This window comes from Hirundo rustica, chromosome 6 (assembly GCF_015227805.2).
Source record: "Hirundo rustica isolate bHirRus1 chromosome 6, bHirRus1.pri.v3, whole genome shotgun sequence".
NCBI lineage: Eukaryota > Metazoa > Chordata > Aves > Passeriformes > Hirundinidae > Hirundo > Hirundo rustica.
Window position 1 is genome coordinate 52656212 of NC_053455.1, and position 22233 is coordinate 52678444.

The 22233-nt window shown below is 44.2% G+C and overlaps 1 protein-coding gene across 1 annotated transcript in view; it reads right to left on the reverse strand.

Moving 5' to 3' along the window:
* Nucleotides 1-5863: 5863 nt before the first annotated feature.
* Nucleotides 5864-22233, reverse strand: part of SCUBE2 (signal peptide, CUB domain and EGF like domain containing 2) — a 39729-nt gene continuing 23359 nt past the window's right edge. Inside the window, exons 17-24 of the mRNA XM_040067581.2 lie at nucleotides 21963-22166; nucleotides 14068-14235; nucleotides 12703-12864; nucleotides 11763-11960; nucleotides 11027-11179; nucleotides 9924-10003; nucleotides 7026-9277; nucleotides 5864-6662 (exon numbers count right to left, since the gene is read on the reverse strand). Coding sequence (XP_039923515.1) covers nucleotides 9125-9277; nucleotides 9924-10003; nucleotides 11027-11179; nucleotides 11763-11960; nucleotides 12703-12864; nucleotides 14068-14235; nucleotides 21963-22166 — 1118 coding nt within the window. The 3' untranslated portion in view covers nucleotides 5864-6662; nucleotides 7026-9124. The remainder of the gene's footprint in view (nucleotides 6663-7025; nucleotides 9278-9923; nucleotides 10004-11026; nucleotides 11180-11762; nucleotides 11961-12702; nucleotides 12865-14067; nucleotides 14236-21962; nucleotides 22167-22233) is intronic.

Below are 22233 nucleotides of genomic sequence, written 5' to 3' on the forward strand. Positions count from 1 at the left end.
CCACCATGGACCAGGAGAAGAACACATCACAATCATTTTCCACTGGGATCCTGTTAGCCAAGGTTTTCCTTTCTATAACCCCATGTCTTCATCAATATGAAATGCACACTGGCTCTAGGATAAAAGATGGAAGCTGTGGAGCATGTGAGGCCACAAACTCAGCGCTCTGCCCTCTCCGCATATCGACAGGACTGAAGCAATTGCTGAAGCCTGAGTTGGGAAAGAGAGCAAACCAAGGCAGTCTGAGCAGGAGCAAGATCAGGAAAGTCTGGCAGCTTATACAGCAGAAAGGTTCTTCTACATCTCCTGTCTCTGGGTGACAAGTTTAGGGCTGGCATAGGTGTCTGAAAACTCCCTGCCACAGGGGGGAACTCTTAGTCCTGAAAGGAGTTATGCAAACTCTTTAAAAGCCTTCTGCTTTTTCTGGCTTTCTAGCCAAAGAGCTTCTCTCCGGCCAAGTATGAATCTGCTGCAGAGGCATTTCTCATTCCAGATGCTTTGGAGTGGAGGGATTCCTAAATAGCAGTACTAGGGGAGAGGGAGGGGGAACTCCTCAAAAACTCTGTGGAATTTACCTCATGGAGAAGACAAATCTCAGAACATAATTTAAAACATTGAAAAAAAAACAAAAAAAAAAAACACCACTCTGTCTCTGGAACACGATTAATTTAGGTCAGTTCTGAAACAGAACTGCCTTTTGCAGAGTTCCTCTGTGGCTTACCCAGTTTACCAGGTGATTGTGGCAAAAATAACAAACTCCAGTGATGCAGTAAGCAAGGGAGCTGAACAAAACTGGAATTTCCCAGCTCTTTTGCAAAACCCCCAAGAACAGGTGCTTATTTCAACTCATGCCAATGTGGGATTCACCAAGGAACAACATTCTTACTATGCTCTTTAAAAGACTGACTGTGAAACTTTTCTGCCACTACCAGTTAAAGGAGTATTCATAGAAGGATTTCATTTGACAAATATTTCCACATTCTTATGAAGCTTGGATCTAGGACAGCTTTGCACCTTTCCTTCAGAGGAGAAGAGAAGGGAGTAGCTTGTTTTGTATATCTAGTCTGAAATTGATCTGGTTTCACAACAGACTAATAGTCAATAAACTTAGGGTTTGAATGCTATGAATTACAGATATATATACGTTGGAATTTAAAACAAATCCTAAATTCATCAAATGCATCAAAATACCTTTATTTTGGAACTTTGAGATAAATCCAAATCTGAACCCAAGATATTTACAGTTTCCAATTAAGATAAAAATATTATTTGCATCAGCATTAGAGAGAGGGTCACCACGGTGTTATTCAAACACAGGATCTCTCACCTCTGTGAAGCCCTTATGTTTATTTAATGAAGTCAAGACTCCAGGGCTCTCAAGTGCCTCAAGCATAAGTGAGCTTCCACTGTACCCTCTGGCCACAGCCCGTGCAGAACTGCAGCAGCTCCTGCTGGGTAAGATTTAGTCAGAAATGTTACTGGATACTCACGGCTAATATTTGTTCACATACAAAATCATCAACAGGGCTTCAATGTGGCTCTCCTGAAACACAGAGGTTGTGTTTGCCATGTTGTGGTTTGGTTAAATGTCTCCACCTTCAAGTCTAGGCAACTGAAGGACGCTGGAGCTCACACTATGCCCCAAAAGGAAGGCAGCTGCCCCAAGAGAGCAGGAGCATGAGCACTGTGGGAAGGAATGATGAGGCACACAGAACTTTGAGGGGTTTCTGCCCTACCTTGGGTATAACTTACTGCAGGATCATCTGTCCAGCCACTGACAGGAGTCAAGCTCTGATCAAGCTGAGCAACCAAACGATATAGGAAATCAGTAGCTGACTACTGCACACACAATTTCATTTTCAAAGACAAATGTTCAAAGTCCATTATTGACATCTGTAAGAACTGAGTCACCAGCGTGATGGGGCCAGGCAGAGTGCCAGAATCGCTCACTGTTCTCAAAGTAAATAACAGTAACTGAAGTTACACATTCACAATCCATTTCCTCCACCTTCCTTGAGGTTCATTCTGCTTGGAAATCAACGACTTTCAATCCACACATTTCGTCACCAGTAATTTGGAAGAGACAGGGGAACAGCCTTGACCAGTGGTCAGAACTCAGTTCAGAAGGTCTGAAGTAGCAGCAGCACCTGGCCCAGCAGCACGAGTCCTTCTAGGTCCCATATTTGCATTTTGTAAAAGCAGATTAACTCAAAACACAAGGTAATTTACAAATCGCTCCCTCCCCTCCAAAACAATGGATCGGAGCAGTGGTGAGGCCCAAGAGCTGCGGAGGTACCGAAGCCCCGGGTTCAGCCGACAGTCCGGTTTAGGGTCCTGCGGCGGAAGCCCCATCCGAGCCCGCTGTCCGGCAGCAGGGATTTTAGCAGGGTGTCCCTGCTGGGGGCACATGCTGCCCTCTCGTGGGAAGCGCTGCGGATGGTACCCTGCTGCCTGGGCACGGCCCTGAGCGGGGACAGCACCGCAGGAAGCGGCACCCACAGCCCCGGCACAGCAGCTCCGCGCAGACCACCACAGCCTCCCTGTCTCAGCTCCTCAAACCCTCAAAAATCTCCTTAGCTGAGCCCCTTCCCGATATTCCTGGCAAGAACAGACCCTGGGAGGTGTCTGAGGGAGGGATGAGGCTCTAGTATCTCACATGTATGTATGCCAGAGCATCCCTAAGCCAGACTGTCTTCTTCATCGGATTTTACTTCTCCAGTCCTGCACGAGGAAACATATCCTGCTGGGATAGAGAGGCCTTTTTCATCCACTCCAAGAGCAAATGGGCACATTGGACTTGTGTTCTGCACGGAGCTGGTCAGACATTTGTGATATGTTTATTCCAGCACCGCTGCATCTCTCTCACACCACAGGCACTGGCTGCAGGGCTTTCTGGACAGTGCCGGGGAAGACAGCAATGCCTGCAGTGTTGAGCATTCAGCTCCTAGAGCTAAACTTCCTTCTCCCACTGAATGAAGTTGCTGTTCTCAGCGTGGATGAGCCTTTTCAGGGTTTTATTTTTGTAAGTTTGCTGAGAGAATTAGCACCTACGGGAGCCAGGGCACAATAGCTGTGCTATGTAAGCCAGACAGGCCCCCTGAGAACTTTTCTGTCCTTCTGTTTTTAATAACTGGTCTCAGCTTTTCCATAGAGCCCCTCACACCAGCACTACACCAATAACAGCAAACTTCAGCCACCCAAAATCCATGAGCGGTGTTGTGTCACATACAGACTTGTCCACTGGACACAGAGACCCTGAACTCCCAGTTTTCTGGAATGCTTCCTCAATTTCCACTTTAAACCTCACAAAGATCATGATCGCCTTCCTTGCCCTTAGCTGCTTTCTGTGGCTGGGTTTTACCCTGGGCAGCACATCCAAAAGCCAGGTGAGCTGGCATTTTGTAACAGGTGACAGCTGCCACTCTGATATTTAACTGAGGCACAGAGGATGAGATTTCCTCTAATCAGGCATAAACTTGTCCAGTAGAGAAGTGTTTCATGGCTGTTTGTAGCATGCATAACAGGCAACATGTGAACTGAGAACTACTCAACAAAAAATTGCATCTCAAGTGACTACTTCAGAATATTGCAGCTTCCAAAGTAACTCTTTTTTCTCCTCAAAACTATGATCCCTTGATTTCCTGATCCCCAGAATCATCACAAAAATGGAGATTTCATGGCCTATGATTTGTAAGTCTACATTGCTTATTGAATAAACTTCCCCGTGGAGAAAAGACAGCTTTGGTTGCATCAGATCAAGTCTAGCAGCTAGAGAGTGTGAGGGAATTCCCTTTATGAATTTATATTTATAGACATCTCCAATAAGAAAAAAATATTTCATGGTCTCCTTTTCTGACCTGTTTTTTCTCACTGTGTACTAAACAGGCTTTTCTTCAAGGAATTCAAAAAACTTACTCTTCAAAATGTGCTTAATCACTGAAAAAGCTGCACTAACACACATATACTTAAACAGAGAATTATACTTTTTTTCTTTTTTAACACCTAAAGGATTTAATAAGGTAGTTTAAAGAGCAGCATGAGAATGTCATACATAATTTGCTCTGACTTAGAGAAAAACTAAATTTACTTACCTGCTGAGTGGAATGTGTCCCTTGAGTTCTCTGGCTCCCGTTTTCCCCACAGGTGTTCTATTTGAGTGGCTGCTCCTGGGTGTTCTCTACATTCCAAGCACAACGTGTGTTGTGGAAAGCAGACTTCCACAAGTGAGAGTGAAAATCTGAGCAAAAGATTTGTTCAAATTAAATGGCCAGCAGCAAGAGGTGTTATGGGATGGGTTTGTCCCAGAGATCCCCAGAAACAAACCCGAGTTTGGCTCAAGTTCTTTAAGAAATACTTGTTTGTCTCGTCAGCAGCAGCCTTGCACAAGCACAGTTTGAGTGGAGCAGCATCCAAAGGAAGAGTGGAAGAGTGTTTACATTTTTGTTGTGACAGGTTTTGCAGTCCACATCTATTGCATTTACAAGATGCAATCTACATGCACGAGAGAAAAAGCATTTGCATTTAAGCTTGTTTAATTCAGAAATATTTGTGGACCACTACCCTTGCTTTCTGTTACAAAGTATTATCATAATTCCATTCTTTTCTTCTTACCCACACCAGATCTCCTCTGATTCCTTGGATTTAAATAAGCTTCAAGTCTTGCTCTCCATATTCCCCTATTAATTATTTCTGTTACATAAACACCCAAAGGTCCCAAGCAGAATTTCAGCTCCCATTGCTGTGGGAGTTCCCAGGTCAGTTCATACTGACATTCCCTGTCCCAGAGGGTACCTGAGCACTCGTGTCCATCACTGCAATCCAGCACTGGCAGCATTCACAGAATCATGGAGAGTGTTTGAATAACAGTTCTCTGCTGTGATCAGCCTGTAGCCACTGTACCCGTCCAGGACCTCTATATTCCTGTATGCCATTTACTCTTTGCCACGTAAACCAGCAACACCTTTCCACAGCAAACAGCTGAACAACACAGCTGTGTCTTCCAAAACCACACCAAATGGGCCTGGGTAGACACATTCAGTGAAATACAGATCAGGTCTTGTCACTGTGATCAAAGGAAGCTAAGGGTCAAACAGGCAATTGAATAATTTAAGGGGAAGATATTGGGATTACTTTCATAAAAGTTTGATAAACTGACTAAACCTAATAATTTCAACATAATATTAAAAAAAAACCCCAGTATTAAAAATTATTATAGATTGACTCATTTTCAACTTCCTAGGATCTAATTCTACTTTTTCATTCAAGAACTTAAGCCAGTGAATTTAATGACACTGTGGTATAATCTTAAAAGTACTCTGGGAACCTGTGTCTTAACACAGGCTTTCACCTTGTTTTCCTTGGTTTGGGGTTTTTCTAAATTATTTTTCATTTAAAACAATGTGGTTTGGGGTTGGAATTTTTTTGTGTGAGGTTTTTTGGGGTTTGTTTTTTAGGAAAAATAATCAGATGACTCTACAAAGTAATAAAACTCTTTGTAGTTACTTTTTTAATCCTGTCTCCATGCAGCTTGTTACAACAGACCAACTGACTCCAGCTCATCATATAGGAGACATTTTTAGAATAATTTTTAGAACTAATACCAGCATAAGCCTGATATTTTACTTGCCAGAATTATGTGCACCACTAAATATGTGAAGAATTGTATTTTTATGCATATAGATGCAGGTTAGTAATATATTACATGAAAAAACAAGGCTGTGGGGAGCAGATGTTCCCAGGATAAAGAGTATCTGATGTGCAATAACTTGTTAAACAACCATTAAATTTGCCAAAACTATTATTTAGCACAGAAAGAAAACTAAAAATATTACCCAAGAACTTCATGCAGCTAAAAGTTCACTGGTTTATTTCTCTTATCAAGAGTAACGGTCTGAAACATTTTACATTAATTTACAATCATCAAAAAGATCCTTATGCTTATCTCATTTGGTGACATTGAGTCATCCAGTTTGCTAATTATTATTCCAAAAATTAAATCTTGTTTTATAAGGGTGAACATTTTTTGAGCCATTTGTTGCCAAAACACATCATCAGTCTACAACCACACAGAAAGTAGAAATTGAAATTTCTACAGAGCCTCTACCATCACTATGAAGATACAATGCCAAGTGTTTACAACATTCTGCAAGTTATCACTTCTCCCAGCATTCAAGGTGGCAAAAATTCCCTCCTCACATTTTACTGTACACACAGGAATTACAGTAAAAGGGGAAATTTTGATCCCCTTAGATCAAGGGTAACAGAAGTGCTTCCGAGTCATTTGCTGCTTTAGTAGGAAACGAACAGGGCCGTGGAACAGTGAGGATTCTTCTCTGAGAAAGGGCAGATTTTCTCCTCAGCCCCAGACCACGCACACCCCTCTCCTCCCAGCAGCGAAAGTGGCTGCTGCTCGTGGGGCAAGGGAAGCAAAGCTGAGATCACTGTGGCTCCCAGGCAGCTGTGCAGACGTGCCGTAGCAGGACTACGAGAGGAGGTGCGGTGTGACAAACGCAGAATCAGTAACTCGTGCACAGAGCAACACGGCCCGATTTCACCCGTTGGAAACACTGGGATGCTTCTAAACTCCGGCTTCCTTGAACGCCGGTTGAACCCGGCCGCTGGCAGGGGTGTCCCTCAGCATCGCGACACGGAGCTGTTCAGACCTGCAGCCTCCCCGGAAGGGAGCACGGCAAGAACTGGCTGTTCTCCCTCGGCACCGAGCGTGCAGCCCACGGCAAAGCCCCTGCGCTGGGCCTGGCGCAGAGGCTGGCACACCACGGCCCTCTCCCCACAGTGCCCCGCCACCAGAGCGGGACTGCAGCACCGCGGCCGCTCCGGAGCGCCCCGCTGCTCCACACGGAGGGCTGCTGCCTGCTGCGGCTCACTGGCACGCTGCGTCTGGCCTGGGAAGCCTCCGACAGCGCGGGGCTAGCGGCTGTGCAGCCAAAAGGAAACCGTAAGGAAATACCTTCCTGGGCTGTCCCCACGGCAGCACGCTTCACCGCGGATGCAGCAAAGCCTCTCACCTCCCTTCCTCCTGGTTTGGCATTCCTCAGTCGTTCCCCTCCCCAGTCACACTGCTTCGTGCCCTCTGCTGGATAGCCCCGTCCTCTCTCGCCACAGAGGCAGCGGGGCCTCTGCTCAGGGTGAGGCGCGGCTGCCAGGAGCACACAAGGACCTCTGCTCCTTCCCCTCTGCTCTGCCCGCTCCCCTGTGCCTCGCTCCTCCTGCAGCAGGCCTGGCAGCCCTTTTCCCGGAGCGGCGCTCCCTGCCCTGCCACAGCCATCCCCCAGTGCTGCTGGAGCCCACGGCTCTCTCTCCTGGCAGCAGCACAAACCATTTCCCACCTCTGGCCAGGCCGTGGCAGCTCGTCGCCAGCAGCAAGAGGGACACAGCGCCCCACGGCCCCGTCCTGGGAGGATCTGCTCCCCAGCTGTGGCCAAAGCCACTGTCCCTCCCCATCACACCGTGGCCAAGATGTGTCCTTGCCCCACATGCCCTCTGGCACAGCAGTTCAGCAAGGCTGAATCAGGGACACCCATTTGCTCCCAACAGTGCAGGGAGGAGATTCAGTGCCCAGCTCTTGGTGAGGGTTTCCCGTCACACTGTGGATGTGGTATTATTCACATTCAGCAGTTAAATACCACATGCCAATGCAATGAAACCCAGCAGGTCGGACTCCACACCCTGGGAAAGGGAGCATTTGTCCTGGCTGACAATGTGGGCACCATTCCTAAGATGGCACAGAGAGGGAGTAGGTGCCCACTGCACCCCTTGGCTTGGCCAGTCACCAAAAGACAGAAGTCACAAGTCCATTTCCAAATGTACTTAAGGGCTATCTCCCTTCAAGGTAGAAGGTCCTCAAGGTACATTACTCTTAGAGAATAAATTGTACAGCCAGAGAAGATGTAGGTGTGGACAAAATAGCACTGGGAATATTTTGATCAACACAGGGCCCTATGGATCCTCTCAGAATAGCCTTGTCTCCAACAGGAAACACAGCCCAAGGAGGAGGACACAGAGCCTAGGAATCCTGAGGAACAATTTGCCATAGGCAACTTTCATGGCCACAGTCTGGCTGAATCATTGTACCTCTCCTTCTGTCCAGCCAGACAAGGAAAGCAGCTCTTCTCTGCTCAACAAGGCCATTGCAAGGTGCTCAGAAAAGGTAGAGAATGTAACAACTGAGGCTCATACAAGAACCTTATTCAGCTTTAAACAGCATTGTACCAAGAGCATCATCTATTCAAAGCCTGCATTTAAAATGGGGCTTCCGTGTTCACCTGCAGGTGCTCAGAGGACAGAATTTTACACAACTTGGAAGATGCCTTTTGCTGTCCCACCCTATGCACAGGGACAACACTGGGAGTTAGGAAAGAATCTGATCTGTTCTAACAGTTGCAGAATGGAAATGTCCAGTGGGTCAGGGCCTGTTTTCCATTGCTGCGGTGCCCACAGGTTTATTCTGGTATCACTCCATGTAAGCCAAAAGGTCACTACCATGGACACGGTGTGAGCCAGACCCTGAACATTTGAGCGGATATTCAGCCCTTTGCTTCATGCCACGTGTAGTTCAGAGAAAAACTGCGCCTTGTACAGTTCTTGGACTCACTGGTTTGAATTAAAACTATGCCAACCTTAGCTCTGAATTTCCTGTGTAGCAAATGTTAAGAGAGACATCGATCCCGTTCTCACTTTCAGCAAGACCAGACATGAACCCAGCTTTGTTGAGGTAACATGCACTAATGGCAGCCCAGGGTTCATCCCAAACCACACTACTTAGCCTGCCTGTCCTCATTAGCTTTCAGAGGTGCTGATGAAGCAACAGGGCACAGCTCTACAAACTTCTGCTTGGCACCATTCAGTTACAGAAATCATGAGCAGTCTCCAGTTCAGGGACCCGTGAAGTATCCTTTGGTACCTAAAGGTATTTTCTGGAAAGGAATCAAAATTCTGTTCACCAAAATATTTATATTAGCTGAGAAAGCCAAACTCTGCCAAGAATGGAGCTGGCAAGCTTCCCTGGAGTGTCTCTGCCAGTGTGTAAAACACAGAAAGCAGCCCCACCTACCACAGCCCCTCTGTGCATGCCCAGGGCTGGTTTAGCTTTTAAGTACAGTGCCAACTATTTGTAAGGCCTCAAAAATCTGGAAACTTTGGAGCGCAGCAGCCGAATGAAGGATCTTGGGAACATCTCTCTTGACTCTTGGGCTGTGTACTTGAAGTAGTTCTGTGGATGCGCCAGCACGTCAAACAATGCTTTTATCAGCTTCTTGTCCTGGGAAAAGGGAAGCAGATTCTATAGTAGTTCCACAGAGGAGTTACAGTCGGTATTAGCAAAGTTTAATGCCTGTCTAACTCAAAAAAGATTATGGGAATTTCACTTTCCAAGTGTTTCATGCGCCTGGAAATGTAGCAGAGCAAGGCTGACTTTCAGGCTCCTGGGAAGTCACTAGGGCTCCACATTAGCAGCTCCAGAATGTTTTCCCTCCTCATACATCCAAGAACAGCAAACAAACCACAAAACAAACACACACTTGAGCTGATACCCAATGAAATAAAGGCATGCACTCAATTTGCCTATGGAAGTCCCCTAAAAAAGATCAGAGAAATTCACAAAGAGAATTCTTTCGCCCAGGGATGAAAAGCCTTTGCTAATGTACAGGCTACAAGGAGCAAAGGATCCAAGTGCTTTCCCAATAAATTAATTTCCCTAGTAGTTCTGATCCACCTTCCATGCCCCTGAGCAAAGGGTCCGCTATCCACTGCTCTGCACAATCAGGTTCTGCTGATTCACCCCATTTTCCTGAAGCAGCACATGCCTGGTGCACCAAGGAACAGACCTGATGCAGAGCAGGAAGCAAACTCACACCAAATAATATCATTTCCAATCAAAACCAAGATGTCTAGTGGAAGGAATGTACCTTAAGTATTTCTTGATGATTTTCAGATGCATAAAGTCTGCCATCCCGAACAATGTCTTCTATTAGTTCTTGGTAATCCTCTGTGGGGAATGCACAAGAGAGTCATTTGCAGGTTCACTTCACTTTCATACTCAGTACCTCCTGTGGTTACACATGGAAGTCCTGCCCTCAGAAGAATCAGTAGTACTTGGCCCTCATATAAGCAGTCAGAAAACTTTCCAAACACTTTTCTTTTTATTATGAGAACAGTGTACTCTGCTGAACTGCTCAGCATCAATCTGTCAAAAGCAAAGGAAATCATAAAGCACCCAAGATTGGAAGGCATACTGTAACCAAGTAACATGCTTCAAACCAGCTGAACTGCAGGAACCCATCTGCACACACCCACAACCTGTTATGGACTTCTTTCTACAGGAAGAAGCAATAAAAAGATTATGTAAGAGGATTCTTTTTTAAAAAGTAACCTCCCTGGTCAATCATAACCTGAAATTCCTTGAAAGGAGAGGTCTGCCCTGAAAAATTATTCATCCACTGCTGATAAAACTCTGCAGACCACAGCAGGGATGACTCCCTCACAATTAATCCAGTGTGAACAGAACACACAATATCAGTTCGTTTAGGCTGAAGTGCTAATGCTCTGTCCCAGTTTCACACCTCGTGATTCTGACAAGGGTGAGGTGAAAATCTTTCCCCTCAAGATTCTTTTCAATATGGATATTTTGCTATCTGATTCTAGGTCACAAATGGTAGCAGGAACATGATAAAACAAAGATACTTGTGCTCTACCTAATTCCCAGCTGGGGCCACCAGAAGAAAATGAAAAAGCACAGAAGTGCAGAAAACTTAGATTCTACCTCTGAGCCCTGTCATTTGCAGGCCAGAGCCCAGAACCCCAGGTTTATATCTGGAAGGCATGGTGGTACTTAAAAGACTGCACTGCACTGCAGAATTCCTTAAATTAGGTTTAAATGAAACAGCTACTGGAAGTAGCTCCTAAGTGACACTGCTGGGAGCACTGGGCTGCCCTGCTGCTTAGGGAGGGGAGCTCTGCACTGCTGCAGCTGCCCTAGCCCACATCAGCCCAGCTGCTCACACCCACTCACCATCATAGGTTACATAAGGAACTTGGAATCCTTTGGCACTGTTCCCTTCATTCGACTTGAACTGGATCCACAGTTTCTTAGACCTGGAAGTGAAAGCTATGGGGCGCTCGTAGGTCTGGCAGGTCTCATACGTGGTCACCGAGTTGGAAGAAGCTTTCAAAGCAAACACACAATAGGCAGCTGTGTGACAAGGCTTCATGCTAAGGAGCTGTTAGAATATAGGTTGAACTACCATGGGAAAAATGCTTGCTGGTGTTAAGAAAACTCCTCAAAATACGGCAGACCATCAGGGGATGGCAGGCTATCAACTTCTTGGTGAGGGAACATTTTCCTTTTTCCTAAAATAACAGCTACTGTTTGAAGGATGGGCCTATACTAGAAACTGAGGTTATTTATCTACACATCAGGCACCTGTAAGGATTAACAAGCATTTCCTCTCTCATAACCCAGGCTAGAACTGCTTAGCACAATGCATGACTGGTTTGCTGGAACCACCTACCCCTTCTTAACAATATTTCTCTCAGCTGACTGACACATCACGGCCTTGTACCCTTCTTTCACTGAAAACTATGGGGCAGCATTGCCAAATAGGACTTCTCCAGTTGCCATTTAGAGAAATTTCTGCTCTTAAGCAGAGGCCTGGCAGGCTACATTCAGTTTCTGCAAGCAGCAATGGCTGTGAGAACCCTGTGCTGCCCACTGAGATATTATGCCTCAGTGGGTGTTTCAGACTCACAGCTTTTTCTCATCACCAGGTAGTCTCCACACTCATCTTCTATGGGCAAGAATATTTCTGGGACCACGATCAGGATGCGGCGCTTCGGCGGTGGGTTGATATTCCAAGTGCACTCAGTGTTGGCAGGGTAGTCCCCAGGATAGTTGGGTGATTCAATATATCCAGTGTAATCTCCCAGTTCCCCTCCACACTGCCTGTCTGGAAAAGGAACACAGTATGCAGGACAAGGCAAAGAGAGGCCACCCTACAGTTCTCCTGCAGTCACCATCAACCACAGGGATGACAGACACAGATGTTTTCCTTTTTGCATCTGCTGCAGGTACAGTTCTCTTTGCCAGCCTCTCACATTCCTGTGTAGGTATGTTTACATGTGTCTTTGTGTCTATAGGGACTCCAGGGGTGGTTCTGAGCAGTCACCTCTCTGCCCTCCATTCTCCCTCTTCAATTTACCCTCAGCTTCCCACACCACAGCTACCATTAATCCAGAACAGTGGGTCCCTTTGTAATTGGCTCTTTCGAATGTTGTTATTAAGAAGAAATGGTTGCTAGAGCTGTTAGGTTTTATGAGCCAGCTTCCATTCCTCTTAAGATGAGGGAACAAACCGGGGTGCTGAGGACACAAACTCCAGTATATTAAGAGAGAAAAGATTTGATAGCAGGACCCCAAGGAACCCAGCACCAACTGGCAAAGCACAGTCATCACTTAACCTTGACAAGGATGATGGAACCAGTGTGGAGAAATGGTCTGTCACAGACCTCAGTGAGCCACATGGAGTGAGATGCAGGCAGGCAGCAAAAGAGGAGTAACACCTCTGCCTTCTCTCCAGCTCCCTGGAGCAAAGCAAACCCTGGAGGGTTTTGCCCTTAGGGCCACTCCAAACATTAATGGCCCAGTCTTTTTATTAGTAAAAGAGTATCAAAACCATCTTGTTGTACTCACTTTTGCACTGTGTTATGTTTGTTGACCCATCGAAATCGGTAGTGGTGTTTCCAGGGCAGGAAATGCAGTAATTTTGCCCAAACTCAGGCTGGTATGTCCCAATTGCACAGCGAATACATCGGTGAGTTGTAGTGTTGTAAAAATGGCCAGGAGAACACTGAACTGGACAGTAATTGAATAATCATGATTTTAAAAGTGGCAGTAGTATGCTAGAATAAGCTTTAATACATTTGTGTAAGACCTAGTGTAATTTCAGAAACTGAAATGCCATATTAATAAACTGTGGGGGTAACAAAAAAGAGGTAATTAAGCAAATGTTAGTTCATCAGGTAATTTTATGCAAGTTCAAAATTCTCAAATGCAACACTGTAAAGTGGTTCTGTGAGAAAGCAGCAATAAAACCATATTAATAAACTATGAGGGTAACAAAATAATTTCAGTTTATCAGGTCATTTTGTGCAAGCTGAAAAGATCTACTATCAAATGTAGTTTTCTATGCTGCACAGTCCCTTTTTTCCTATTCCTTTCAAGCTCTGCTTACTCCCAAATAATTCTTGCTGAGTTTTGGAAGGTAGCTCAGCCAGGAGTCCTTCCCTACATGCTGCCCCAATCCAAATGCTTCAGATAAGCTCCAAATAGTTCTTGCATCTTTGATTCCACATCTCATGTGGCCTCTTCCACATGCAAATTCCTGAGCTCTTCATTCCAGTTAGTAGAAAGAATTCCTTTAATCCCTACTCCAATTTGAAAACTGAACCTCATTTATAGATTTTGTTTATGTTAAATAAAACTGAAATAAGTTCCTCTTATCTTGATCCAGAGTTTTAACATCGTTTTTTAGTACTTAAATTTCACAAAATTAAGTATGAAAAAACAGTATTTCTGGGTTCAGTGATTCTACACTGAAGGAAACTATTAGATATCACACTACTATCAATAATATTAATTCTTCAATGAAGAAGAATAATGTCTGCTAAATTCTTTTAATATGTTGTCATTCTCAATAAACATATCTTAACTGAAACGAGAGGTCTCTTAATCCTAACCACTACCAAATGTTTGCATCAGGACCTTATTTCTATCCTTTATTTCTGCTCTGCAGCAGTAGATTTTCTATTAAAGAGTTTGTCCTCTAGTGATTTATATAAGTGATTTTCTTTCACCCATGCTTTCGGTAATCATTTTTAGAAAGAATTGAGGCTTTACTGAATTTCCTCGCAGCCAGGCCAGGCCAACCAGCTGTGAGATTCCTGGAAGAACTGACCCTCAGAAGGAGAAAGAATCTTCTCTGAATACCCCACTTGAGAAGCAGCACTTCCTTTTGCCTCGAATCAATGCAGCTCATCAAATAAATCTTGGCCTCACCTTTGGTCTCACAGTCCTGAAAAAAGGATGCCCCACTGTGCCTTGTGGTTAGACCTCCTCCACAGGGAAAGCAGGATACCCTCCCAGCTTCAGGCTGGTATGTTCCCAGGGGACACGGCAGGCAGGGCTTGAAGCCATCAGGAGAATATTCACCAGGGGAGCACTGATCTAGGAGAGGAAGAACACACGCTACAGGTGAAGGTGTGTTAGTGAGCCTGAGCAACCCCACAGCAAAAGTGCTCTCCTTCCCTGCGGCAGCTGGAACCAGGGTTCCAGAAATGAATGCTGGCAGCAGCTAGAGCTTAATAGCTCCAATGTGCACTGTAAAGCAGACACTGAGAGCCTTCAGAGCTAGGGAGCTCTTCTGGGAGCTGGAACGTATTTCACACTTTGTCACAAGGTCACAACCGGACACCAAGCGTGCCCAGTGCTCTCTGCTCGTCTGTACGGTGTAATTATGTAGTGATTGTCTCCTCATTCTAGCTAGAGAGCTCTTGAACTCCTCCCAAATGAAATAATTTAGTATAGAACCTAAGATGCCAAAAATGTACTTCCAGGTTTCTCTAAGTACTTTGATCTTAATATTATTGAATATTCATATTTCATGACCATTGACATTACTGGATTGTGTGAAAACCACAAGTGCAACAAGTAATTGTGCAAATTCAGTAAACTAAACATTACTTCTCAAAGATTTTTAAATCAGAAATATTTTTGCCATTCCTCTGATACTGGATCTTGGGTAATGATTATCTGTACACTGGACTGCTCCATTCTATGTGGTACACAGACAGCACTAACCCAATGCAACTGGTTTTATTTAATCACACACCTCAGTACTATCTAACAAGCCCAGCAATATTCATGAGTATCTTTGAAAAATTCTGATTTTCAAACTTTTCACAAAAGACCTGGCTTCAGTCCTGGTATTTAATAATTATCCTGCTCTGGAAAGGCACAAAACACTGTTGCAGTTGTTCAGCTGTGTTGAAAAATTCTGTCCTTTTAAGACCTGTTACGATAATAAACTGTTAGTTTTAGTTTATAGCTCAAATAAATCACTCAGTGAATAGCTGTTTTGTTAGGAAGTTAAATTGGCCTTGGCTTCATTTCAGGATACATGACTAACAACAAGCAGGGCATTAACTACCGGTCATGATCAATGATGAAGAGTTTTGTTTATGGCTGATACACTGAAAGGAATAGTTGAGTGTTCCTCCTTAGCTTAAAAATAAAATGCAGCAGGTTAAGCAATGCTCTGTAGCTTATCAATGAAAGCTTGTGAGGAAGTCTTAACTTCTGGATCTAACTTTTTCCACCACACATCACTTCTGCCCTCATAAGGACACACATTCATTGGCTCCTACACTTTTCAAACCTTTCTTCATTTTATAAACATTCCTACAGAGCACTCATCTCTGTACAATTTGTGCACTTCCACAAACATGAATGAATTCAGGCTTTCATTGCAGCACTCCTAATAAGGTAAGGAAAGAGCACTATTTACAATTCCACCACAAGGAAAGACAATTCAGGGTTAGGAAAGGTGACTCTGAGAAGTGCCTACTGACTTCACAAGCCTAGAAGAAATGGAAAGAGCTGAGCAAATCTCCTTCCCTCATACAACTCCATGGCTCTATGGAAAATCAGTTCCCTGAGTGGCCTTGCTAGAAAATACCTGCTCTCTCCCCTTAGCTTGTCTTTTTCTATTCATTTTAATGGCATGTCAAGTCTGGGGTGGTTGGGGGGGTTTTTTGGTGTTTTCTTTTGTTGGTTTTTTTGGTGTTGGTGGGGTTTTTTGGTCTTTTTTACATTTGGGAGAAGAGGTTTCTCTGTTCTGTTTTGAACAGAAACGCTGACCATAAAATTCCAGTCTTAAAACTGCACTTCAGGTTTCCTAAACTTGCTCAGGAGTCCAGCAGAACAGTAGGACATCTATCAGAGCTCAAAGGTAACATGCCCTAGGCAGGAATCAAAGCCACAACTTACATGGAAATGTTGCATTTAAGAACTTATCCCATCACGTCTCTCTTGACAACTTTACCATCTGCATCTTACTTGCCTTAAAACCACATGTGAAAATTGTGGGGCTCCCTGTGGAATACAGATCAGTTAATCCAAATCTTCCTGGGTTATTTAGCAAAGTGCCTAATATTTGAAAACTTGCATTGAGGAAGTAAACCTAAAAAAACCTCCTCAGACATCACCGAGATCCTCAGTCTGGGCCAAAGGAAGTCTCTTCCATTAAATGTGAACCATTTGAATCAAGTATTTCCTTTTGATTTTCCTAAGAGGTGGCAACAACAGAAAGGAAAAAGGCTATCCAGCTACCACCATGCACCACCGTAACAGGGCGATCAAAACCAGCTGAAAAAAGCTCTGACTTCTGAGACACACCAAACACTTCAGGCTTTGTTTGATCCTATGTGCATTTGAGAAAAGAGGTCAGTACACCCACATACAGATTTTGCTATTTACAGTCTAACAAGTACTCAACATTCAGTGCAAATATTAGAATTACTTCATGCCGTGTCCAAGTTTTAGTGCCTCAAACTCATGAATATATCTATTTCTTCACACAACTACATCAAATCAAGCTTTTCACAGTGGTGTGAGTGTCCAGATAGTTCGATCCATAAACACATTCCCTGAAAACTGCTCCCAGTTCCACCTCATTTTCCACCTAGAAATGTTTCAAACAGGCCACTCATCCAGCCCCACTGGAGAACAGAGCTGGAGTAGCAAGGAAAGCCTGTTTGGAAGCTCACAGCATTCACAGGGGCCCAATTTAGCGTAACAAATAGACTTAGTGTTGGATTCAATTATTGTAACATTAATAACAAGAGCGCTATTTCAACACAGAAATCGTCCCACAGAACTCCATAGAGCTGTGCATAAAATTAGGATGAACCTTGTCTTAAAAAAAAAAAGCGCCCAACAAAATTAACAACAACAGCAAAAAAAAATCCACCAGAAACACCTCTACAAAGTTAAACTTTTCCAGATATTTGCTTAGAGAAAACAATACAGAAGCTTATGAGCTTCATTTTTCAAAACTAGAAGCTGCATGTTCCCACCTGACATGTGGGAAATACCCAGTCAAAACCAGATCTGAAGAATTGCAAATAATGACATTAAATCACAACTCCACTGGCTGGCTTTACTCTTTTTTTCCAGAAACTTGATTGTTTTTCTCCAAATGAACAAAAGAACCAATTGTCTCTAGCAGACTTCATTTCTGCAGCTACTGTCTTTGTTTATCTTTAATACCCATTAAAAACCTGGTCTTGAGTCTCATGCAGCTGTTTTAAAGGGGAAAAAAAAAAGTGAAAGCTTTTCTGATGCAAAAACAAGAAGAAAAAGGGGGTGTGGGGGAAGAGAGGGGCCCACAGGGAACCAGGATTAACAGTTACAAAGACATTTAAAGGCTCTTCCCCTCTTTTCAGCACATTAGCCTTTGAGCATTTGCTCCTATAGACAAACGCTGTAGTATCTCAGGGGCTGAGAAGGTGAACCTCATAAAGGAGGTCACGATCCACCAATTCACCATTTTCTTAAGAATGATGCCTTGACTTTATAAGGAAAATCACCAACAAGTAATGCAAATTGATTCTGAAGTGGCATCCTTCAAGTTACTGTGTTTTAGCGGGTCACACATTTGGGTCACATGAGATGGTTACACATTCTAAGGATTTATGTCTTGAATCTATGATTTTCAGGGCAAGCAGGTTAGCGGGAAAAACAGCACCCTTTTTCCCCATTTGATAATTCATTTCTTCTTGGATTTTCACAAAATTGTAGAAAAAAACAAAACAAAACAACAGTTGTACAACACAACAATTAATTTCAACAACTGCAAAAGCAGGCAGTACTTTGCTTTTCCTTTTAGATACCTCTCTCATACTTTTATAATGCCAGTATCATACAACATACAAACATTTGAGATGTGGTTCGTCATTTTGGATGAAATGTTATTATCTTATTTTCACCCTCTCATCTGAGGGGACAAAGCTGCTGAATGCTGAGGAACAAAATGCACTGATACCTCCCACACAAGATGAAGCTGCTCATCACTTACATCAGAGCAGTGCTGTGCCAGTGCTGCTCATGCCTGCTGTTCTCTGGAGTGACAGCTCTTTGGGAGAATCCACTTGCAACTACTGTGGAGCAAGGACATGCTATCATGTCCTTTCTTTCATGCATTTCAGGAAATGGTAATTGTCAGTGCCTCCTTCCACCTCTGAAAGTATTGGCATGTCCAACACAAAAAAAACCCCAAAAACAAACAAACAAAACAAAACAAACAAAAACAAACCAAAAACCCCTACACACCCAACAACACCAACCACCCCTTCCCAAAAACAAACAAACAAAAAACCCAACACCCCACTGAAACAACAACACACCACACCAAATGCAACAGGCAAGGTGTACTTCTGATGCCATGGGAAGTGATCATGGTATGACAGAGGTCAGAGTTTTAAGCAGTGGAAGAGCAGCTAAATTGCTTGTTGTTTGAACTTATTTTCTTTCAATACCGAGGTTTATGGTAAAACACTTTCTGAAAAGGGATTGGTAGTATTTAAACAGTTGGTCTTTGGCTATTAAATTTCCCTGAAGTCAAGCTCATACTGGAGAAGGAACAGTTGTAGCCAAGCTAATGAGAGAAACTCCATTCTCCCCAGAACAAATCTCCTCTCAAGGAAGCATGTAGCATTTCCAGCATGCTCAGAGGGTTTACACGCAGTCTTGACCCACTGACATTCCAAAATGGATGTTTGTTACCTTGAGATCTACTTCAACACAGAAAACCCCCACTTCTGCTAAGAGAATCCAGTTCTCTGGGAAAGCTGATGAAAGTTCCATTTTGCTATATGCATTTCATGTGATATCCATGATTATGGACCTATCACTGGCTGCTCCTTGGAAGCCACACTCAGGACTTCATGGAAGTTCTGTATCTGTCTTCACAGGAGTTCTGTATCATGTTACCTAACATGAGCCAGTGTTGAATGGGCTCATCATAGATACAGAGCTCGCACATAACAAGGTAGGAAGACGCAACGTTTGAGCCTCCAAAGCATCAGAAAATCCCAAACAGAACTGTAAAATAAACAGCAAAGTTGAAATAAATCACACTATCCCTTGGAATCAGCAGTGAATTTCCTTTTACCATCAATAGATGTTTGAAGAACAACAGGCAGACAAGAGCAAGCATCCAGCATGTTAATAATGATAGAATACCCTGGAAACCACATGTAGTTTGTTTCTGGTGTCCTTCTAAAGCTTTTCTTCTGCACTGTTCCCCACACAAGACCATTGGAGTTTAAGACAGGAAAATCAGGGACAGCACTACCTCACTGGAAGTGTGAAACCAAATGAAATTTATCTTGCTGTTGCAATTGCAGGCCAGTTACCCAGCACAAAAGTTGTCAGAACAGGAGTTGGACTTTCCCTCTGACAGTGCTCAAATATAAATAATGTTTCAGACAGTGCTGTGGCAGGAGAATTCTATCACAGGAAAAGGACCAGCACAAGACTCTGAATGAACAAAACTGCATCTAACCTAGCCATACTCCAAGTTTTTGAAAGTAGTGAACTAAAACCTGCATTTCACTCAGTAACTGCATCAAAGACGACTTCTAAGTCCCTTTGACTTGCTTTGTTCCCTCACCGCTTCCTGCTCCTCTGGCCAGACTGAGCAAAATCCCTTAGTCAAAGTCCTTTGCTCTCCAGAGGCCACATCCACCACCTGCACTGAATCCATCTGCTGACCAGTACCTCTTGCTGTGCAGCCACTTTCTCCCCAGGACCACTAGCATGTCTAGGTAAGCAGACCCTTAATCCTGTCCAGAAGTTCCCAAGTAGCTCTGCAAAACAATCAGATCAAAACAAAGGAACAAAAACCAAAACCCCCTCACCCACACACATCCCTGAACTAGCTTCTTGCCCTTCCTCACACTATTCCCACTCTATTATCTCCCCAGCTTGTCTCTTAGCTCCTTCTGACTGGCAGTCCAAGCAACAGCACCAGCCCCCCAGTTTTACCTTAACCATTCAGCCCGGGACAATCAGCTTTTTCTGAGGAAATGAGGCGTTCGTAACAATGCTGCAATGCTGCCTCTTGTGTGTATTTTATGTCCTCTCAGCAGCAGTGAGCTGCCTGCCCAGCTCCCAGCAGCCTGACAAGTGATGTAGGGAGGTTTCAAAGATACTAGTTTTCTGTACATTTAATGAAAATAAGCGGGGAACAAGTGCAAGGAGAGGGAACTTAATAGCCGTGTAAGTGAAAGACTGTGGTGTGAGTTCTACCTCCCATTAGGTCACAGCAAATCTACACAAGGATATGGTCTGAATAATTCAGCTGGAGAAAGAAAGGTTCCTTTATTGATTGCACCTTGTTAGGCACGAGCAAATCAAACCATAAGGCATGAGACACACAGGGTCATTCCACTGCTCACAGCAGCACCTGTGCGGGTGCCCAGAACAAACTGTGGCACCAATTCAGCAGCAGAAGAGAACTGACTTCTACAAATTGTTCTTCCAAGCCTTTGTCCTCATATGCTCAGTGACTCTGTTTTAACCATGGGCAGGCTGTTTCTGCTCACCACACCAAAGAACTCCCCAGGCAGGCATTCCCCAAAAGCCCCCTTTCTCTCTGTACTAGCACAGAAATGCAAGGTACGCTTTCTCGTTTGTGCTGTCACATTCAACTGGTTCTGCAGCTTCCTAAAAAAAAAAAAATCTTGTTTCTTTGCTGCTTCAGTTTCTAATTGTAATTCACATTGCCTTCTCCACCTGCAACATTTTTAGCTCACTCATAGCTGGTTTTTCCAGATGAAATCACAAATATCTTCAGAGTCATACTGTACTCTGTACTATTGGACTGAGACAGATTTTTTCAAAGCCTTCCTCTAGCATCCAAAAAAATAGCTTGAAAATATCCTTGTTAACTCATCTTGGTGATCTTTCCAAATTTTTTCAGATCCACTGCAGTGTTCCAAGGAAAAAAAAAAAAAGAAAGAACTCTTGCAGCTTTTTCCAAGACTTCCTGAGTAATTCCCTCCTTGCTTGCACAGATATTTTAAACAAATTTTCTGCTCTACGAATCCAAGTTTTTCTAGAGTTAGCAAAACTGGATTGGAAAATCTATTCTTAGGCCAAATGCTGCTGCTGGAAGACGTACTAATTCAATGTGACAACAATTTTAAAGGCTTGCTGACTCACAATCCACCTACACGCTGCCTACCCCATGCAGCCTGAATTAGCCGTCATGGTTGTTAGGCCTCTCTTAAGATGTAACATCTGACCCCCTCTCCTTAACTTTTGTGCTTTGGAAGCATTTACCACACACTGCATTATGGTGGTGCCCTCCGGTGCCATAATTAAGACTCTTCTCAGTGACGGCCTATAAACTCCCCATGAATTTATAACTCTTGTCATGAAGGTTCTCCGGGACTCTAAGCTCAGTCAGCAGAGCGAATGTGACTGCATGAAATTCTGAGCAGCCTTTTCCTTGGGACGAGGGGAGGTGAGATGTGCACGAGCTCAGGAGCACAGCATTACACTGCATACTAAATGCAGTCTTAAAAGCAGCACAGGTGATGTCAAGGCCATTGACGCCTGATGTTATTCCCAGGATTCCCGCCTTGGAGCGTATTGCAGGCTGTACCTCAGCTGGAGTACAGTGCAGTAAGCCCTCTGTAACACATCAATTGCCAACAATAAATGTACAGGGAGAACTTTAGCAGGACTAACAGCTGAACCCCGCGCTTCTGCACGCACAGCCATCCTCTCTGCCGGACAAGCGAAGCACGATCCCTCCAGGCTCAGCTGGCCTGAGCCAAGCAGCGAAACACACAAGGAGCGTTGTTCCCAGCTCCCTCCTAACTCACCACATCTGCTCCCCGGGTGTAGCTGTCCCATCCCACAGGACTGCTGTGGCTCTGATGGCTTGAGAGCTTTTCTGGCCGCCTCGTGGTCCGTGCCAGAGAGGCGGACGTGGAACTGGTCCCTGCTGACCGTCTTCCGTAAGGTTCGGATGGTTTTACGGAACCGCTTTTCCGTCTTCTTCCGGGCACAGCGCACGTCACACGTGTCTGAAAAGCATCGGGGTGGAAGCTGCTCTAAGTGACTGTGTACAAAATCCCACCCAATTCGAAACAC